Here is a 19370-nt window from a genome sequence, read left to right on the forward strand (position 1 = left end):
GTCTGCATCCATTCCCACAGTCACAACAACTAAAACACACCACATCAAATACATACTGTCTGCATCCATTCCCAATGTCACAACAACTAAAACACACCACATCAAATACATACTGTCTGCATCCATTCCCACAGTCACAACAACTAAAACACACCACATCAAATACATACTGTCTGCATCCATTCCCACAGGCACAACAACTAAAACACACCACATCAAATACATACTGTCTGCATCCATTCCCAAAGTCACAACAACTAAAACACACCACATCAAATACATACTGTCTGCATCCATTCCCACAGGCACAACAACTAAAACACACCACATCAAATACATACTGTCTGCATCCATTCCCACAGGCACAACAACTAAAACACACCACATCAAATACATACTGTCTGCATCCATTCCCAATGTCACAACAACTAAAACACACCACATCAAATACATACTGTCTGCATCCATTCCCACAGTCACAACAACTAAAACACACCACATCAAATACATACTGTCTGCATCCATTCCCAATGTCACAACAACTAAAACACACCACGTCAAATACATACTGTCTGCATCCATTCCCACAGTCACAACAACTAAAACACACCACATCAAATACATACTGTCTGCATCCATTCCCACAGTCACAACAACTAAAACACACCACATCAAATACATACTGTCTGCATCCATTCCCACAGTCACAACAACTAAAACACACCACATCAAATACATACTGTCTGCATCCATTCCACAGTCACAACAACTAAAACACACCACATCAAATACATACTGTCTGCATCCATTCCCACAGTCACAACAACTAAAACACACCACATCAAATACATACTGTCTGCATCCATTCCCACAGTCACAACAACTAAAACACACCACATCAAATACATACTGTCTGCATCCATTCCCACAGTCACAACAACTAAAACACACCACATCAAATACATACTGTCTGCATCCATTCCCACAGTCACAACAACTCAAAAAACATCCATTCCCACAGTCACAACATCAAATCAAATACATACTGTCTGCATCCATTCCCACAGTCACAACAACTAAAACACACCACATCAAATACATACTGTCTGCATCCATTCCCACAGTCACAACAACTAAAAACACACCACATCAAATACATACTGTCTGCATCCATTCCCACAGTCACAACAACTAAAACACACCACATCAAATACATACTGTCTGCATCCATTCCCACAGTCACAACAACTAAAACACACCACATCAAATACATACTGTCTGCATCCATTCCCACAGTCACAACAACTAAAACACACCACATCAAATACATACTGTCTGCATCCATTCCCACAGTCACAACAACTAAAACACACCACATCAAATACATACTGTCTGCATCCATTCCCACAGTCACAACAACTAAAACACACCACGTCAAATACATACTGTCTGCATCCATTCCCACAGTCACAACAACTAAAACACACCACGTCAAATACATACTGTCTGCATCCATTCCCACAGTCACAACAACTAAAACACACCACATCAAATACATACTGTCTGCATCCATTCCCACAGTCACAACAACTAAAACACACCACATCAAATACATACTGTCTGCATCCATTCCCACAGTCACAACAACTAAAACACACCACGTCAAATACATACTGTCTGCATCCATTCCCACAGTCACAACAACTAAAACACACCACATCAAATACATACTGTCTGCATCCATTCCCACAGGCACAACAACTAAAACACACCACATCAAATACATACTGTCTGCATCCATTCCCACAGTCACAACAACTAAAACACACCACATCAAATACATACTGTCTGCATCCATTCCCACAGTCACAACAACTAAAACACACCACATCAAATACATACTGTCTGCATCCATTCCCACAGTCACAACAACTAAAACACACCACATCAAATACATACTGTCTGCATCCATTCCCACAGTCACAACAACTAAAACACACCACATCAAATACATACTGTCTGCATCCATTCCCAATGTCACAACAACTAAAACACACCACGTCAAATACATACTGTCTGCATCCATTCCCACAGTCACAACAACTAAAACACACCACGTCAAATACATACTGTCTGCATCCATTCCCACAGTCACAACAACTAAAACACACCACATCAAATACATACTGTCTGCATCCATTCCCACAGGCACAACAACTAAAACACACCACGTCAAATACATACTGTCTGCATCCATTCCCAATGTCACAACAACTAAAACACACCACATCAAATACATACTGTCTGCATCCATTCCCACAGTCACAACAACTAAAACACACCACATCAAATACATACTGTCTGCATCCATTCCCACAGGCACAACAACTAAAACACACCACATCAAATACATACTGTCTGCATCCATTCCCAATGTCACAACAACTAAAACACACCACATCAAATACATACTGTCTGCATCCATTCCCACAGTCACAACAACTAAAACACACCACATCAAATACATACTGTCTGCATCCATTCCCACAGTCACAACAACTAAAACACACCACATCAAATACATACTGTCTGCATCCATTCCCAATGTCACAACAACTAAAACACACCACATCAAATACATACTGTCTGCATCCATTCCCACAGTCACAACAACTAAAACACACCACATCAAATACATACTGTCTGCATCCATTCCCACAGTCACAACAACTAAAACACACCACATCAAATACATACTGTCTGCATCCATTCCCACAGTCACAACAACTAAAACACACCACATCAAATACATACTGTCTGCATCCATTCCCACAGTCACAACAACTAAAACACACCACATCAAATACATACTGTCTGCATCCATTCCCACAGTCACAACAACTAAAACACACCACATCAAATACATACTGTCTGCATCCATTCCCACAGTCACAACAACTAAAACACACCACATCAAATACATACTGTCTGCATCCATTCCCACAGTCACAACAACTAAAACACACCACATCAAATACATACTGTCTGCATCCATTCCCACAGTCACAACAACTAAAACACACCACATCAAATACATACTGTCTGCATCCATTCCCACAGTCACAACAACTAAAACACACCACATCAAATACATACTGTCTGCATCCATTCCCACAGGCACAACAACTAAAACACACCACATCAAATACATACTGTCTGCATCCATTCCCACAGTCACAACAACTAAAACACACCACATCAAATACATACTGTCTGCATCCATTCCCACAGTCACAACAACTAAAACACACCACATCAAATACATACTGTCTGCATCCATTCCCAATGTCACAACAACTAAAACACACCACGTCAAATACATACTGTCTGCATCCATTCCCAATGTCACAACAACTAAAACACACCACATCAAATACATACTGTCTGCATCCATTCCCACAGTCACAACAACTAAAACACACCGCATCAAATACATACTGTCTGCATCCATTCCCACAGTCACAACAACTAAAACACACCGCATCAAATACATACTGTCTGCATCCATTCCCACAGTCACAACAACTAAAACACACCACATCAAATACATACTGTCTGCATCCATTCCCACAGTCACAACAACTAAAACACACCACATCAAATACATACTGTCTGCATCCATTCCCACAGTCACAACAACTAAAACACACCACATCAAATACATACTGTCTGCATCCATTCCCACAGGCACAACAACTAAAACACACCACATCAAATACATACTGTCTGCATCCATTCCCACAGTCACAACAACTAAAACACACCACATCAAATACATACTGTCTGCATCCATTCCCACAGTCACAACAACTAAAACACACCACATCAAATACATACTGTCTGCATCCATTCCCACAGGCACAACAACTAAAACACACCACATCAAATACATACTGTCTGCATCCATTCCCACAGTCACAACAACTAAAACACACCACATCAAATACATACTGTCTGCATCCATTCCCACAGTCACAACAACTAAAACACACCACATCAAATACATACTGTCTGCATCCATTCCCACAGGCACAACAACTAAAACACACCGCTCTTATATCGGAGGTCTCAGAGGGAACCTCTTTCAGGAATCAACCACGTTCTGCCGTCTGACCACTAGGGGCAGTGTAACTGTGTGAGACAGACTGGTGAATGACCTCAGCTGACGTGAGCAGGGTTCTCTGTAAATAGAGCAGGGTTCTCCCCTATGACTCTCCCTGACTGAGTGTGAGGTGGTGTTGACAGGGCCAGGCCTTGGCTTGGTAACAAAACTCTTCTACAAAGGGCTCCAAGGTCACAGAGGGCCCCTCTCTGCCCTGTGTGTGTGTGTGTGTGTGTGTGTGTGTGTGTGTGTGTGTGTGTGTGTGTGTGTGTGTGTGTGTGTGTGTGTGTGTGTGTGTGTGTGTGTGTGTGTGTGTGTGTGTGTGTGTGTGTGTGTGTGTGTTTCTTTGAGGTGACGCCGACACTCACACTCGGGAGCCGCTCTCACATTATGCAGGGCGGACAAATTCTAACAGAAATGAACATCCTTCGTGATGGATGCCTTTCCGGCTGTCTTGCTCTCTAAAAACACACAACATGCACGCACGCACACACACACACACAACTGGATGGCTGGGCTGCTGAGTGTGTATAGAGTGTCAGAGCATGCAGAGCGAGTCTGGGACCAGGGTAGGGCTGCTTCAGCTGTGGTTGGTCATGGGGCACGGCATAGGATGTCTGTCGGGGAGTTTCGAGTTAGGGGTGAATGTTGGGACTGTGATGTGGCCTCGACGCTCTGGACAATCCACACACACAAACACAAATTACAAGGCACTGGAGAGAGGAGAAGAGTGAGAGCCTTGTTTTTTTGTGTTGTGCCTTGATGCATGCACTCATAACACTGTACAAACACACACACACACACACACACACACACACACACACACACACACACACACACACACACACACAGAGAGAATCTCTCTCTCTCTGTGCCAGTAGGGAAAAGCTCCATGAGAAATGGGCCACGGGCAGTAACTAGCAGTGTGTGAGAGTGTGTGTAGATTTCCCAAGGAAAGCCCTGTTCCCTGCAAAAAATGGATGGCATCCATACATTCCCAGTTTAGCTGAACCGGTCTTGGCATTCTACACTGCTCTTATCTACATAACAGCACTTGTGACAACAAACAGCATAGCTTGTTTCAGTGTATGGCAATGGCAGGCCTTTTAAACATGAGATGAAATGAATTTCCCATAACCAAATGGAAGAGCTTGTTCGACTACCGGCTCCTTTTCTGAAACAGAATAAAATGTTCTTACATGAGGCAATTACTATAAAATGAGTTTTACATGGATTTTAGGACTGCAAGTACAGACATTCAGCCCAGCGATCATCAGGACCAGTCTGATGGCGTGTCCAAAATGGTACCCTGCTCCCTCCGTAGTGCACTGCCCTATGCCCATGTGGACCCTGGTCAAAAGTAGTGCACTGTATAGGGTCAGGGGTGCCTTTTGGAATACACACCGAGTCTACCAACACACACACACACTGTCTTATTATTTAGAAATGTAAACTTAGTAAGACACGCACACACACTAGACACGCTCCTGGCATTCTCCTTCTACACTTTAAACAAACAGGTGTTACTGATTTAAAGTGTAGCATAGAAGATTATATAAAGGGTTATTGTGCCAGACTGTCTGGATTTGTGTTGTACTGAAGAATGCTATCTGAGGATTCGTCAGTGGTTGGAAGAGTAATCCCTAGTCCCTGAGGTACTGTAGTCTTTTAGAATGATCTTATTCTGAACACAATCTCAGTTAGTTGTGTGTGTGTGTGTGTGTGTGTGTGTGCGTGTGCGTGTGTGTGCGTGCAATATATCTAAATAAGAAAGGAGTGCCTTAGCATAAGATGGTAACACAGCCAGTCCTCAGGCTAGGTGAGAAATACGTTGGTTTTATTTGATATTAATGTTCATCCCAGCCTGTACTTCTAAATGATGTGAGTGAAACGTTTACCTACTCTTAAGCTTTTTTACGCATCTCTCTCTCTCTGACTTTCCCTCTCTGTGAATGTGTGCTGCAAAATGAATTGCCTCTTTCTTTTATTTTCTCTCTCTCTCTCTCTCTCTCTCTCTCTCTCTCTCTCTCTCTCTCTCTCTCGCTCTCTCTCGCGCTCTCTCTCTATCTCTCTCTCTTGCTCCCCTCTCTCTCTCTTGCTCCCCTCTCTCTCTCTTGCTCCCCTCTCTCTCTCTCTCTCTCTTGCTCTCTCTCTTGCTCCCCCCTCTCTCTCTCTCTTGCTCCCCCTCTCTCCTCTCTCTCTCTTGCTCCCCCCTCTCTCTCTCTCTCTTGCTCCCCCCTCTCTCTCTCGCTCCCCCCTCTCTTGCTCCCCCTCGTTCTCTCTCCCTCTCTCTTTCTCTCTCTCTTGCTCCCCCCTCTTTCTCGCTCTCTCTCGCTCTCTCTTCTCGCTCTTGCTCCCCCGTCTCTCTCTCTCTCGCTCCCCTCTCTCTCTCTCTCTCTCTCTCTCTCTCTCTCTCTCTCTCTCTCTCTCTCTCTCTCTCTCTCTCTCTCTCTCTCTCTCTCTCTTGCCCCCCCCCTCGCTCTTGCTCCCCCCTCTCTCTCTCTTGCTCCCCCCTCTCTCTCTCTTGCTCCCCCCTCCCTCTCTCTCTTGCTCCCCCCTCTCTCTCTCTCTTGCTCCCCCTCTCTCTCTTGCTCCCCCCTCTCTCTCTTGCTCCCTCTCTCTCTCGCTCTTGCTCCCCCTTTTTCTCTCTCTTTCTCTCTCTCGCTCTCTCTCTCCCTCTCTTGCTCCCCCCTCTCTCTCTCTCTTGCTCCCCCCTCTCTCTCTCTTGCTCCCCCTCTCTCTCTCTCTCTCTCTCTCTCTCTCTTGCTCCCCCTCTTTCTCTCTCTCTCTCTCTCTCTTGCTCCCCCCTCTTTCTCGCTCTCTCTCGCTCTCTCTCTCTCTCTCTCTCTCTCTCTCTCTCTCTCTCTCTCTCTGTCTCTGTCTCTTTCTTTCTTTCTTTGTCTCTGTCTCTGTCTCTGTCTCTGTCTCTGTCTCTGTCTCTCTCTCTCTCTCTCTCTCTCTCTCTCTCTCTCTCTCTCTCTCTCTCTCTGTCTCTCTGTCTCTCTGTCTCTGTCTGTAGGTTCATAGAGCATGGTGAGTATAAAGGGAACTACTATGGCACCAGTCTAGACTCTGTGCGTTCGGTCCTGTCCAAGAACAAGGTGTGTCTACTGGACGTTCAGCCTCATGTGAGTTACACAAGTCCCTGACCCAGTCACAATCTTCCCTTTACCTCTACCCGCCATCTCTTCATTCGTTTCCTGTACTCTTCATTCCACCACTCCTTTTCCCTCCCAATGTCCTTCCAACTCTCCCTCCATCCAAAAATATAAAAAGCAACATGCAATCATTAGTTAACGAGTTAACGTTTATATAAGGAAATTATTCAATTTAAATACATTCTTTAGGCCCTAATCTATTGATTTCACATGACTGGGAATACAGATACCTTAAAAAATATAATTTAAAAGTAGGGGTCGGTGATCAGAAAACCAGTCAGTATCTGGTGTGACCACCATATGCCTCATGCAGCACGACACATCTCCTTCACAGAGTTGATCAGGCTGGGGCCTATGGAGTGTTGTCCCACTCCTCTTCAATGGCTGTTTGAAGCTGCTGGATATTGGTTGGAATTGGAACATGCTGTCAAACACGTTGATCCAGAGCATCCCAAACATGCTCAATGGGTGACATGTCTGGTGAGTATGCAGGCCATGGAAGAACTGGGACATTTTCGTCATCATGGAATTGTGCACAGATCCTTGCGACATGTGGCTGTGCATGATCATGCTGAAACATGTGGTGATGGCGGCGGATGAATGGTACAACAATGTGCCTCGGGATCTCGTCACGGTATCTCTGTGCATTCAAATTGCCATCGATTAAATGCAATTGTTCGTTGTCTGTAGCTTATGCCTGCCCACACCATAACCCCACCACCACCATGGGCCACTCTGTTTATATTGTTGACATCAGCAAACCGCTCGCCAACACAACGCCATGCACGTGGTCTGCGGTGGTGAGGCTGGTTGGATGTACTGCCAGATTCTCTAAAGTAACTTTGGAAGCAGCTTATGGTAAAGAAATGAACATTAAGTTTTCTGGCAACAGCTCTGGTGGACATTCCTGCAGTCAGCTTGCCAATTGCACATGCAATCAAAATGTGAGACATCTGTGGCATTGTGTTGTGTGAAAAAACTGCACATTTTAGAGTAGCCTTTAATTGTCCCCAGCACAAGGTGCACCTGTGTAATGATCATGCTGTTTAATCAGCTTCTTGATATGCCACACCTGTCAGGTGGATGGATTAGCTTGTTGAAGGAGAAATGCTCACTAACAGGGATGTAAACAGATTTGTGCAGAGAAATTAAGCATTTTGTGTGTCTGGAAAATGTCTGGGATCTTTTATTTCAGCTCATGAAATTTGGGGCCAATGTTGCGTTTATATTTCCACCTCTCTCTCTGCCTATCTTCTGGAGGAATCTCATCCTTCAGGAGACTTCAGAGGCAGCGGTGGCTTTCTGCAGGCCATGGCTGCTTACAGGGTTACCAACCAAACCTGGCTTAAAGGGCCATTTTTAGCAGCAATTACTGCGAATGTTCCTTATTTGAAGATTTCCTCTTTGGCTTATGTGTCTGGGTGGTGGTGATGATCTGCCTTTCATAAGTGGCCTACAAACCCTACAGTTACAATCCTTCTACCCCAGGCCAAGCCTAGCACCCACCCTGCCTCAATCCTGCCTCGCACAAAAACACTCTTGCCTGGGCCCCATAGGCATCCTCTGTTTGTTTTCTCTGAGTAAGTAATCATATAGAGTCCGAAATACACTATTATATAGATTACTGGCATGTTTTCGAACCATCTCTCCCTGATCAAGTGCGTCGTTAGCCCATGCTGTTTGTGTACATGTGTTTATATGTGCGTGCTCGCACGTGTCTATGCCTTTGTGCTCCCTTGTAGCTCTCTACCCCGCTCAGTAGTCAATCACATGAGTTTCATGTCAGTCTGGTGGTGTTGCAGAGCGAGGGATGTTGACTGGTCCCGTGCTGACCAGATGAAAGCTCTCCTCCTCTCTTCCCTCTCTGTGATGGAGATTAATGGTAGTCTAGCACCACTTCCCTCCTGTCTTCTGCTCCTGTCTTCGTCTGGGTCCCAAGTGGCACCCTATTCCCTATCTAGTGCACCTAATAGGGAATAGGGTGTCGTGTTGGACTCGGCCTTCGTACCGGCCCAGGGTTTCGAACCCGCTCAGCAGAACACAGCGAGAGGCCGTGGTATCGGGCCCAGAGGGAGGTGGACCGGCACCGGTTAACACTGCTCGGCTGCGGTTCAGTACACACACACACACACACACACACACACACACACACACACTGTGTGCTACGTGTCAACGCGACCCAGCTGTGTAATGTGTCATCGCCTCTGCACTGTGACAGATGGAGATCTGGGTCTAATTCCACTCTGCGATATCTCCAGATAGATGAACCAGACACTCTCCTCTGCTAACTGTTTTCTCTCTCCTCTGTGTGTTGCAGACGATAAAGCACCTGAGGACGGCAGAGTTTAAACCTTACGTGGTGTTCGTGAAGCCGCCGCCCGTCGAGCGCCTGCGGGAGAGCAGACGGAACGCTAAGGTCATCCCAGGCAGGGACGACAAGGGATCTGCCAAATCATTCTCCGTAAGTCACGTCAGCAAAAACGATGAAATGTTTTCCTATTGTCAAGAGAAGAAACGTTTCCCCTTGTCCAAAATCTGTGACAGAAAAGCCTTGCGCTTAAAAGTTTGCGTCTTTTTTAAGTAAAAACAATGTCACACAACGTCAGAAAGTTGAAATGACTTGGTGACGTGGTGGGAAGGATCAAACTTGATCCAGGGGTGTAAAAGTTCACACATTTTGAAGAACAGTACTCCTGTAAAACAGGCAGTTTTAGAACGTCAAACAGCTCATTTTTTATCCACCAAATGGATAATGCTTGGCTAATTGCGTTGGAAGCACACTTCCCACTCAGACATCTCCAGTGAAAAGTGATGTGGTCTTTGTCTGTGTCACTGTGTGCGGGCGTGTAATGACACGTTATAAGATAGGATCAAAGGTCATCGAGCAGTGTTCGTGTACCACATGACCAAGCTGTAGGGTTATCAGAAACACATCTAACACAAACTTTATCTGGTGCTCTGGGGGAGCTAGTTGTGGTGGTGAGGTCATATTTACTACCTACAGCTTTCTGTTGCAGGCTAGGGTGTATGTGTGCTTGCGTGAGTGCGTGTGCGAGCATTTGTGTGTGTGTGTGTGTGTTTGTGTGTGGTTGTGTGTGTTACACACCTTTCCTCCGCAGCAAGTCGCAGCTCACAGCCGGGCCCCACATGAAACCAATTAGCCGTGGTGCATTGCCGTGGTGCATTGCCGTGGTGGCGGCGTAGACGTGTGGCAGCTGATGGCTTTCCCAGCCCGCCGGGTCATCAGGTCCGGCGCTCGTGTGTGTCTCTCTCTCCGCTGGGCCAGGCTACGGGCCAGGTCACAGACACATGCCGGGCCGGGATGGAGTGATATGATGACGAGAGAGAGAGGGTGGGGGGGAGAAAGAGGGAGAGGGAGGGGGGGGAAAGAAAGCGTGAGGGGGGAGAGAGAGTGGCTGTCATGTTGGAGGCGTGGAGGCTTTCCACGCGCCAGCGCTGAAGGTCGTGTCAACCGAGCTGGGGGAGGGGAGAAGAGGAGGAGGTGTAGACCGGCAGGTGCAGATCAGATCGGCTGGCGGCTCAGTGGGATGTCTGCCTCGGCCTTCGCGGCCCCGCAGGGCTCTGGGCCGCTCTCTGCCTTTCGTCTGTTCTCTCACTCCATCTCTCCCTCAGTGTGTCTGCTCTTTTCAGCTCAGAGCATGAGGGCCTGCCCCAAATGGCTCCATATTCCCTATATAGTGCACTGTGGGCCCTGGTCAAAAGTAGTGCACTATTCAGAGAATAGGGAGCAATTTAGAGCGCCGCCTCAGCCCCACTTTGAGGTGTTACTCCACACATACCTCTGTGTTTTCACCATGACCTAACCTAACACACAGCCCAACGCGGCTCTGGAAAAGGACAGGGTTAGACACAGCCGCTCTTAACTCAGAACATCCTTCGTTGAGCCGTCACTAAGTTACACAGTACCGTCACTGTTTTAAACATGTCAGAGGGACCGCATCTCATCTTAAAATCATCCTTCAAGCATTAGATGATGACATAAATTCACCGGTCACCTCACTGATCTACAGACATAACGTATTAAAGTCATTGTCCCCCAGTCGTGTACAGACTACACATCTCTGAGGTCGCTGATATGTTTTTGTTTCATCTCAGTAAGACAGGGATTTCTTCCCGCCGAGCTCTTGGGCTAGAGGACATAGGTAAACAGTTCCATCATGCATGATGATGGCCTTCCTGAGGGGTGAGAGGTCAAACAGAGAGAGGTCAGAGGTCATGCTATCGTCCTTTGTTTGTCCTTTGGGTGAAAGTAACCCTCTGCTCTCAGTATAACTCATGTGAGCAGTCGTTGCCAAAAACAGGGCAGACTTTGACATTGATTGCCCTGGCCTATAATACCTTTATTAGATCCAGAGTTCAGAGCTCAGGTAACACATCCAGCCCCAGAATTTTATTTTGTTACCTGGTTGAAATATTTCCTGTTACCAAAGCCCTTTCTGTAACCTTTTCGGGAGATTGACAGACAGCGTTTTAAACCATCAGGTGCCAGCTATTAAAGAAAGAGAGACTTTGTTTGGTGGAAATGTCACTGCTGGATAATATTCTCCGTCTGCTATATTTCTTTCAGTCGAGACGAATGTTCGAGGCAGCAGGTCTGGTCATTGTCCCATCCAGACTACTGGAGAACAGACGTTTCATTGTTTTAACAGAGCCGTCTATGCTTTATGTTACCTGAATGCATTCATATCTGTTTTCAAATAGGGCTAACGTGAAATATGAGCCCAAAATCAGTTATGATACTGTAATACGATAATGAATATGTCCATATTCATATTCCTAGTAAGAGCAGTATAATAAGTAAAGGGTTCATGGGATAGGGCTACTTACTGATGTCTTACCTTTCCCTCTAGCCAAGCAATGACATTCTGTCTTCTTTGAGAGAGAGTAAATCAGGGACCTCTTGCCGAACCAGATCTGTTCTGATATTTTATATCATTTTAATACAGAGGGCAGGTGCATTTTATGGGTATGAATAAAAGCAGATTTTCCGTTGAGGGCCTGACCTCCGAGGGGATGGCCAAGAGACATCAGGACTGAGAGGAGACCTTATCCTGGCTCAGTACCATAGAGATCTCTCTCTGTTTCTCTGTTTCTCGCTCTCGGTCTCTGTTTCTCTTGCTCTGTTTCTCTTGGTCTCTTTCTCAATTTCAATTCAATTTAAGATCTCTATCGCTCTGTCTCTCGGTCTCCGTATCTCTTTCTCTCTCTCGTTTGGTCTCTGTTTCTCTTCCTCAATTTCAATTTAAGTCTCTCTCTCTGCCTTTGTTTCTCTCTTTCTCTGCCTCTGTATCTCTCTCTCTCGGCCTCTGTATCTCTCTCACTCTGTCTCTGTATCTCTCTGTCTCTGTATCTCTCTCACTCGGTCTCTGTATCTCTCTCTCTCTGCCTCGGTATCTCTCTCTCTCGGCCTCTGTATCTCTCTCTCTCTGCCTCTGTATCTCTCTCTCTCTGCCTCTGTATCTCTCTCTCTCTCGACCTCTGTATCTCTCTCTCTGCCTCTGTATCTCTCTCTCTCTCGGCCTCTGTATCTCTCTCTCTCTGCCTCTGTATCTCTCTCTCTCGGCCTCTGTATCTCTCTCTCTCGGCCTCTGTATCTCTCTCTCTCTGCCTCTGTATCTCTCTCTTGGCTTCTGTATCTCTCTCTCTCTCTGCCTCTGTTTCTCTCTCTCTCTGCCTCTGTTTCTCTCTCTCTCTGCCTCTGTATCTCTCTCTCTCGGCCTCTGTATCTCTCTCTCTCGGCCTCTGTATCTCTCTCTCTCGGCCTCTGTATCTCTCTCTCTCGGCCTCTGTATCTCTCTCTTGGCTTCTGTATCTCTCTCTCTCTGCCTCTGTTTCTCTCTCTCTGCCTCTCTCTCTCTCTCTGCCTCTCTCTCACTCTGCCTCTGTATCTCTCTCTCTCTGCCTCTGTATCTCTCGCTCTCTCTCTCTGCCTCTCTCTCACTCTGCCTCTGTATCTCTCTCACTCTGCCTCTGTATCTCTCTCTCTCTGTCTCTGTATCTCTCTCACTCTGCCTCTGTATCTCTCTCTCTCTGTCTCTGTATCTCTCTCTCTCTGTCTCTGTATCTCTCTCACTCTGCCTCTGTATATCTCTCTCTCTGAATCTGTATCTCTCTCTATCGGTCTCTGTTTCTCTCTCTCTCTCGGTTTCTGTTTCTTGCTCTCTCTCTCTCTCTTTCTCTCTCTCTCTCTCGGCCTCTGTAGCTCTCTCTGCCTCTGTATCTCTCTCTCTCGGTCTCTGTTTCTCAATCTCTCTCTCGGTTTCTGTTTCTTGCTCTCTCTCTCTCTCTCTCTCTCTCTCTCTCTCTCTCTCTCTCTCTCTCTCTCTCTCTCTCTCTCTCTCGGTTTCTGTTTCTCTCTCTCTCGGCCTCTATCACTCTCTTTCTCTCTCGGCCTCTGTATCTCTCGGTCTCTGTGTCTCTCTCGGCCTCTGTGTCTCTCTCTCTCTCGGCCTCTGTGTCTCTCTCTCTCGGGTCCCTGTTTCTCGCTCTCTCTCTCGGTCTCTGTTTCTCGCTCTCTCTCTCTCGGTCTCTGTTTCTCTTCCTCAATTTCAATTCAATTTAAGTTTTATATCTCTCTCGGTCTCTGTATCTCTCTCTCTCTTTCTCTCTCGGTCTCTGTCATGTCTTTCTCTTTCTCTTTCCCCATAATGGCCTGCTATGGTCATAGAGAGGGAGACTTGCCATGTCATGGACACTGACCGCCTGGTTGACATGGAAACGGCATACACAGCGTCTCTAGGGCTTCTTCTGTCCATGTCCACCCCACCGTCCTGTTGCCAGTTCCTGGTCTAATGTCCAAAGGGTTGGAGAGCTGCTGGCAGCAATAGCTGGTTGTGTGTCCCAAATGGCACCCTATTCCCTGCGTAGTGCACTACTTTTGACCAGAGCCCTATGGGTATCGGGTGCCATTTAGGAGCACCCTGGGTCACTGTGTCCACGTCTAACCTCCATCCTTTCCAAGGGCTGACCACAGAGGAAGGTTACCAAGGGTCAACAGCCTTGGATCACCGGAGGGAATATATGGTGTACGGACGGACTGAGCCACTTCAACTTCCTCTCAGCCCTGACCAACAAACCTCCTGCTCCCTCATCAACCTCTTCCCTTCCTCCCAGACGGAGGAGGATAAAGCCATCATGTCTTCTCTCAAAAGACAATAGGCCGTGAGATAATGTGGGTGGATTTATTACTGCCTTGTACAGTAGACCGTGAACACAGTGGAAGAGAAAGCTGTACGAGGGCTGTGTCGGAGGCAGAGTGGTATGTTTGTACAGTAGACAGTGAACACAGTGGAAGAGAAAGCTGTACGAGGGCTGTGTCGGAGGCAGAGTGGTATGTTTGCGGAGACTGGCTTGAAAACGAGTTATTGTCGTGTCATGGCGACCGTTTAATTTTAGCTGCACGACTAATCAACTATGAGGTGGAAAACCGCGAGCCGCGAGTAACTCCTGGCTCGGAGCTGTTTGGCTGACAAAAAGGAGACATTCTAAAATTGTAGATTTTAATGAGTTTGTGTGTGAATTTGTGTGTGTGTGTGTGTGCGCAGTTTCATCAGTATGTGTGTCTGTATTCCTGCTTATGAATGTGTCTGTATATATGTATTTATATTTGTGTGTTTGGCAGAGTCAGTGGAGATCTGAAGCTCAGTATTCCTCTAGTAAAAGGAGCTAGCTAAATGTAGCTAGCCGCTCTAACCCTGCCATGTTCCCTGGGTTTGAGGCTGGAATGGACCAGGCCATATAAACATATCACCGTGCAGTATAATACCATGCCATCAGAGAGGGGAAACTGTGAGGAGGTAGCTAGCCTGGTCCCAGATCTATGTGTGCTGTCTTGCCAACTCCATTCATGACAGTGACCATAGGAGTTGCAAAACAGCACAAGCAGATCTGGGACCAAGCTAGCGGTGAAGCCAGGAGTTGTATAGCTACTAGGTTCATGTGCCCAAGCCATTTCCATTTCTGAAGCCCTCCCATTTTTAATGCCTTGTCCACAAGCAGTCTTTGGCCTGTCTCCATAAAACCAAAGTGGCATGTATCAATTATATGGACCTTCTACTTGCTTTGGCAGTTATAGATATGTTTAGTATTTTTCCGTTTTAAGGAATATTTCATTTCTCTTCTGAATCAGATCGGCTAATGAGGAAATAATGAAAATTCCTTGAGGTTTTGGACTCTGTGTGTGTGTTACGGTTTTGTAAAGTGTATGTGTCCTTCACTTGTTTGGGTCAGTCTGTTTATCTGTGTTAATGGCTGTTATGTTTGTTTATGTGTATGTCTCTGTCTTCCCTGAGATTCTCACTTACTAATGCCCTTTAGTCTTCATAGGCCATCGACAAAAGCTTGTCCTGAAGATGAGCAGAAAATAGATGTCTGTTTCTCTCAAAATGGACAGTAAAATATACAGTTTTAGGTACACCCATCTAGTACCGGGTCAGACCCCACTTTGCCTACAGAACAGCCTGAATTCTTTGGGACATGGACATGTTGGTATCAAGGGACCTAACGTGTGCCAGGAAAACATTCCCCACACCATTACACCACCGCCACCAGCCTGTACCGTTGACACCAGGCAGGATGGGTCCATGGACTCACGCTGCTTACGCCAAATCCTGACTCAGCCATCAGCATGACGCAACAGGAACTGGTATTCGTCGGACCAGGCAATGTTTTTCCACTCCTCAATTGTCCAGTGTTGGTAATCACGTGCCTACTGGAGCCACTTCTTGTTTGTAAGTGATTTAGCCCATCCGTGACAAGGACCGATGAGTTGTGTGTTTCCGAGATGCCGTTCTGCACACCACTGTTGTACTGCCCTGTTATTTGTCTGTTTGTGGGCTGCCTGTTAGCTTGTATGATTCTTGCCATTCTCCTTTGACCTCTGTCATCAACGAGCTGTTTTCACCCACAGGACTGACGCTGACTGGATGTTTTTTTGTTTGTCTCGCCGTTCTCAGTAAACCCTAGTCACTGTCATGCGTGAAAAGCCAAGGAGGCCAGCCGTCTCTTAGATACTGGAACCGGTGTGCCTGGCACCAACGATCATACCACACAGTCGTTTACTGTAGGTCACTCGTTTTGCCCATTCTAACATTCAATTAAACAGTAACTGAAAGCCTCGATGCCTGTGTGCCTGCTTCATGTATATACAGTATATCAGAAAAGTGAGTACACCCCTCACATTTTTGTAAATTTTTGAGTATATCTTTTCATGTGACAACACTGAAGAAATGACACTTTGCTACAATGTAAAGTAGTGAGTGTACAGCCTGTATAACAGTGTAAATTTGCTGTCCCCTCAAAATAACTCAACACACAGCCATTAATGTCTAAACCGCTGGCAACAAAAGTGAGTACACCCCTAAGTGAAAATGTCTGCTGAGTGTATATTTTATTCCATTCTATTCTTGTCCAACAGGAGGAGGACTTCCTGGAGATGGTGAGCACCGCCCAGCAGATGGAAAGCCAGCACGGCCACCTGTTTGAGAAGATCATTGTCAACGACGACCTGACGGCGGCATTCACCGAGCTGAAGGTGGCTCTGAAGAAGGTGGAGACTGACACGCACTGGGTCCCCATCAGCTGGACTCACTCCTGAGAGCCACAGAGAAAGAGTGAAATACCGTTTGGAGAAAGAAGGATATAAAAAAGGGGAGGGCTTTTTAATGAAGTGGGTTCTATGTCCACTGTGTAGGTGGTGGGTGCTGTCAGGTTTAGGATGGATCGTAACACAGCTGGACAGCAGAGTGGGCTGACTTGGTGTGTGTCCCAAATGGCACCCTATTCCCTATATAGTGCACTGCTTTGTGAAAGTACTTTCCAAATAGGGAGTAGAGTGCCATTTGGGACGAAACCTGTGTCTCTGTCTGGGTCTTCCTCTGGGCCCTGTCTAGCTCAGTCATCATGCAACACGCTGGACATCTGAGGGTGGGGCTGGTCTGATCTGGTTCTAGACCGCTGCACTGTCTTCTCATCAGATCGGTGTGACTGCCCATCAGTGCTGTGCCAGAACGTACTGTAACTTCGGACTCCTTCCTTAGTGTGTTTTTAACATTAGTTCATAGAAACCTAAGGGATTTGTATTGTTCTGTGGATGGTGGGTGGTTTGTATATTAATGCAGAATGGGGGAACAGATGAAAATGTTTTTTTGCCTTCAAGTCTTAAACTCAGCTTGGGTCCGAAACGGCACCCTATTCCCTATGTATTGCACTTGTTTTGACCAAGGCCCATAGGGGGATGGGGTGCCATTTCAGACACAGCCTCAAACTCAGATAAACGTTTCCCTTGTGATTTCTAACGCTTCCATAGTCTGCTACACCAAGGTATCAAAGCAAAAACATGGCAGGGGACAGTACACCCAAAAAACGGCAACAACAGGTGTCATTTTATTTAAGATAAATTAATATATTTGAATATTTTTCTGCAGTTTTATATATAACATATCTATAGCATCATCTGTAAGGAAGCATCATGACACTGTAAGCTACAACCTGAGGTGATTTCTGATGTTGCTTTGACCTTGGAAGTTTCTTCAGTCAGTGTTATGTCGTCGCACCTCAAATTCCCACGGTCCTACTTACACCGCGTGTATTTTAAATGCTATTCTGTGTACTGTGCACTACTTTTGACCAGAGCCCAATGAGCCCTGGTTAAAAGGAAATAGGGTGCCATTTGGGACACAGCCTAGGTGTTTTCTCATTTTATTTTAGGGGCTTTTTTAAATGTAAAGCCCTCCACCCTGCCCTACTCATGATTGTGCCCAGGCAGCATAACAGTTTGCTATTTCAACCAGCAGACGTTGGCTTGTCGGTTGTAAGTCAAATGTTCTCAATCTAGTATAATTAGGGTGGAGTTAGCGTTATTTTATCCTCATAAAACAGGTCTAAAACAAGGAACCTAATAGAGGGGTCCATGGTGCTAGTAGATTTACAACAGACAGAAACGCAAAGTAGCTGATTTTAACTTAGCAAGGTTCAGGTTATATAGAGAGAGGTTAGAGGCGCTAGTTATTTGCAGGATTCCTCCACCCCTCTTTTTCTAACCCTCCTGTCTATCCCTCTACCATGTTCCTCCTATACAGTATGCTGGCTGTATCCCAGGGTTATGTGTCTAGACTAGAGCCTGTCTTCGATTGTTTGATGAGAGAATATTTATGTATACCATATCTAGGGTTGCGAAATTGCTGGGTGCAGTGACCTCAGTGCCCCTATGTTCTCTCTCGGTCTCTCTCCGTGATTTCACACTCTCACATCACCAATCATGTGGCGTTAGTTCGTTAGCTCTGTGTCGAGCTAAGGTCATCATGAGTCATGACGATGCACCAGAGCGATCTCGCTGTCTGTCTGGTGTCTCTTCTCTTTTACAGCAGGTTTCCCTCTATCCCTCGCTTCCTTTATCCCAGTGTTTTTGTTCATTTCAAATGTTCTTAGTATCGCAGATACACCTGTTCTGTATTTTTCTGATTATCAGGAGTTGGTGTATCTATTTAAACAAATATATTTGTTTGCGGTTAAGCCACTACAATACCATGTTTATCTACACTACAGGTTTAACCCTCCAGTTTCCTCATTCTTTTCTTTCATGTTTATATGATGTTAGGTTCATATTTACCCTCCAGCCAGCCGTATCAGAGTTCTGTCTGTGCAGATATTGTCCTTCTGACTGTACATTCAATTACTGTGAGGCAAATTGTGTGATATCACTTTTTTCTTTTTATTTGTACATTTTATATAAAAATATTAAACCAAATGTGTATTTTTCTAAGATGCTAATAACCAGTATGGAGAACTACAGTTTGTAATATGGCAAGTGAATGATGATTGTAGCCATGAGTTCATTTTCCTCTCATAAGATCACGACAGTGACATGGGACGCTTGGGGTTGTCACAATCTTGTATGTCTAGAATTTGTTTCTGAGCCATTTAGCGCAACTTTCGCTCGCTCCGATAAAGACGAAAAACACCTACACGGAGTGCAGTGTAAATAGAACTGAGAATGTGTCCCAAAAGGCACCCTATTCCCTTAATAGTGC

The 19370-nt window shown here is 45.8% G+C and overlaps 1 protein-coding gene across 1 annotated transcript in view; it reads left to right on the top strand.

Moving 5' to 3' along the window:
* Positions 1 to 19087, top strand: part of LOC118373687 (MAGUK p55 subfamily member 7-like) — a 295718-nt gene extending 276631 nt beyond the window's left edge. Inside the window, exons 16-18 of the mRNA XM_052483289.1 lie at positions 7182 to 7290; positions 9638 to 9781; positions 16757 to 19087. Of these exons, the coding sequence (XP_052339249.1) occupies positions 7182 to 7290; positions 9638 to 9781; positions 16757 to 16936 (433 nt within the window). The 3' untranslated portion in view covers positions 16937 to 19087. The remainder of the gene's footprint in view (positions 1 to 7181; positions 7291 to 9637; positions 9782 to 16756) is intronic.
* The last annotated feature ends 283 nt before the right edge of the window (positions 19088 to 19370 follow it).

The sequence above is a fragment of the Oncorhynchus keta genome, chromosome 28 (assembly GCF_023373465.1).
Source record: "Oncorhynchus keta strain PuntledgeMale-10-30-2019 chromosome 28, Oket_V2, whole genome shotgun sequence".
Lineage (NCBI taxonomy): Eukaryota > Metazoa > Chordata > Actinopteri > Salmoniformes > Salmonidae > Oncorhynchus > Oncorhynchus keta.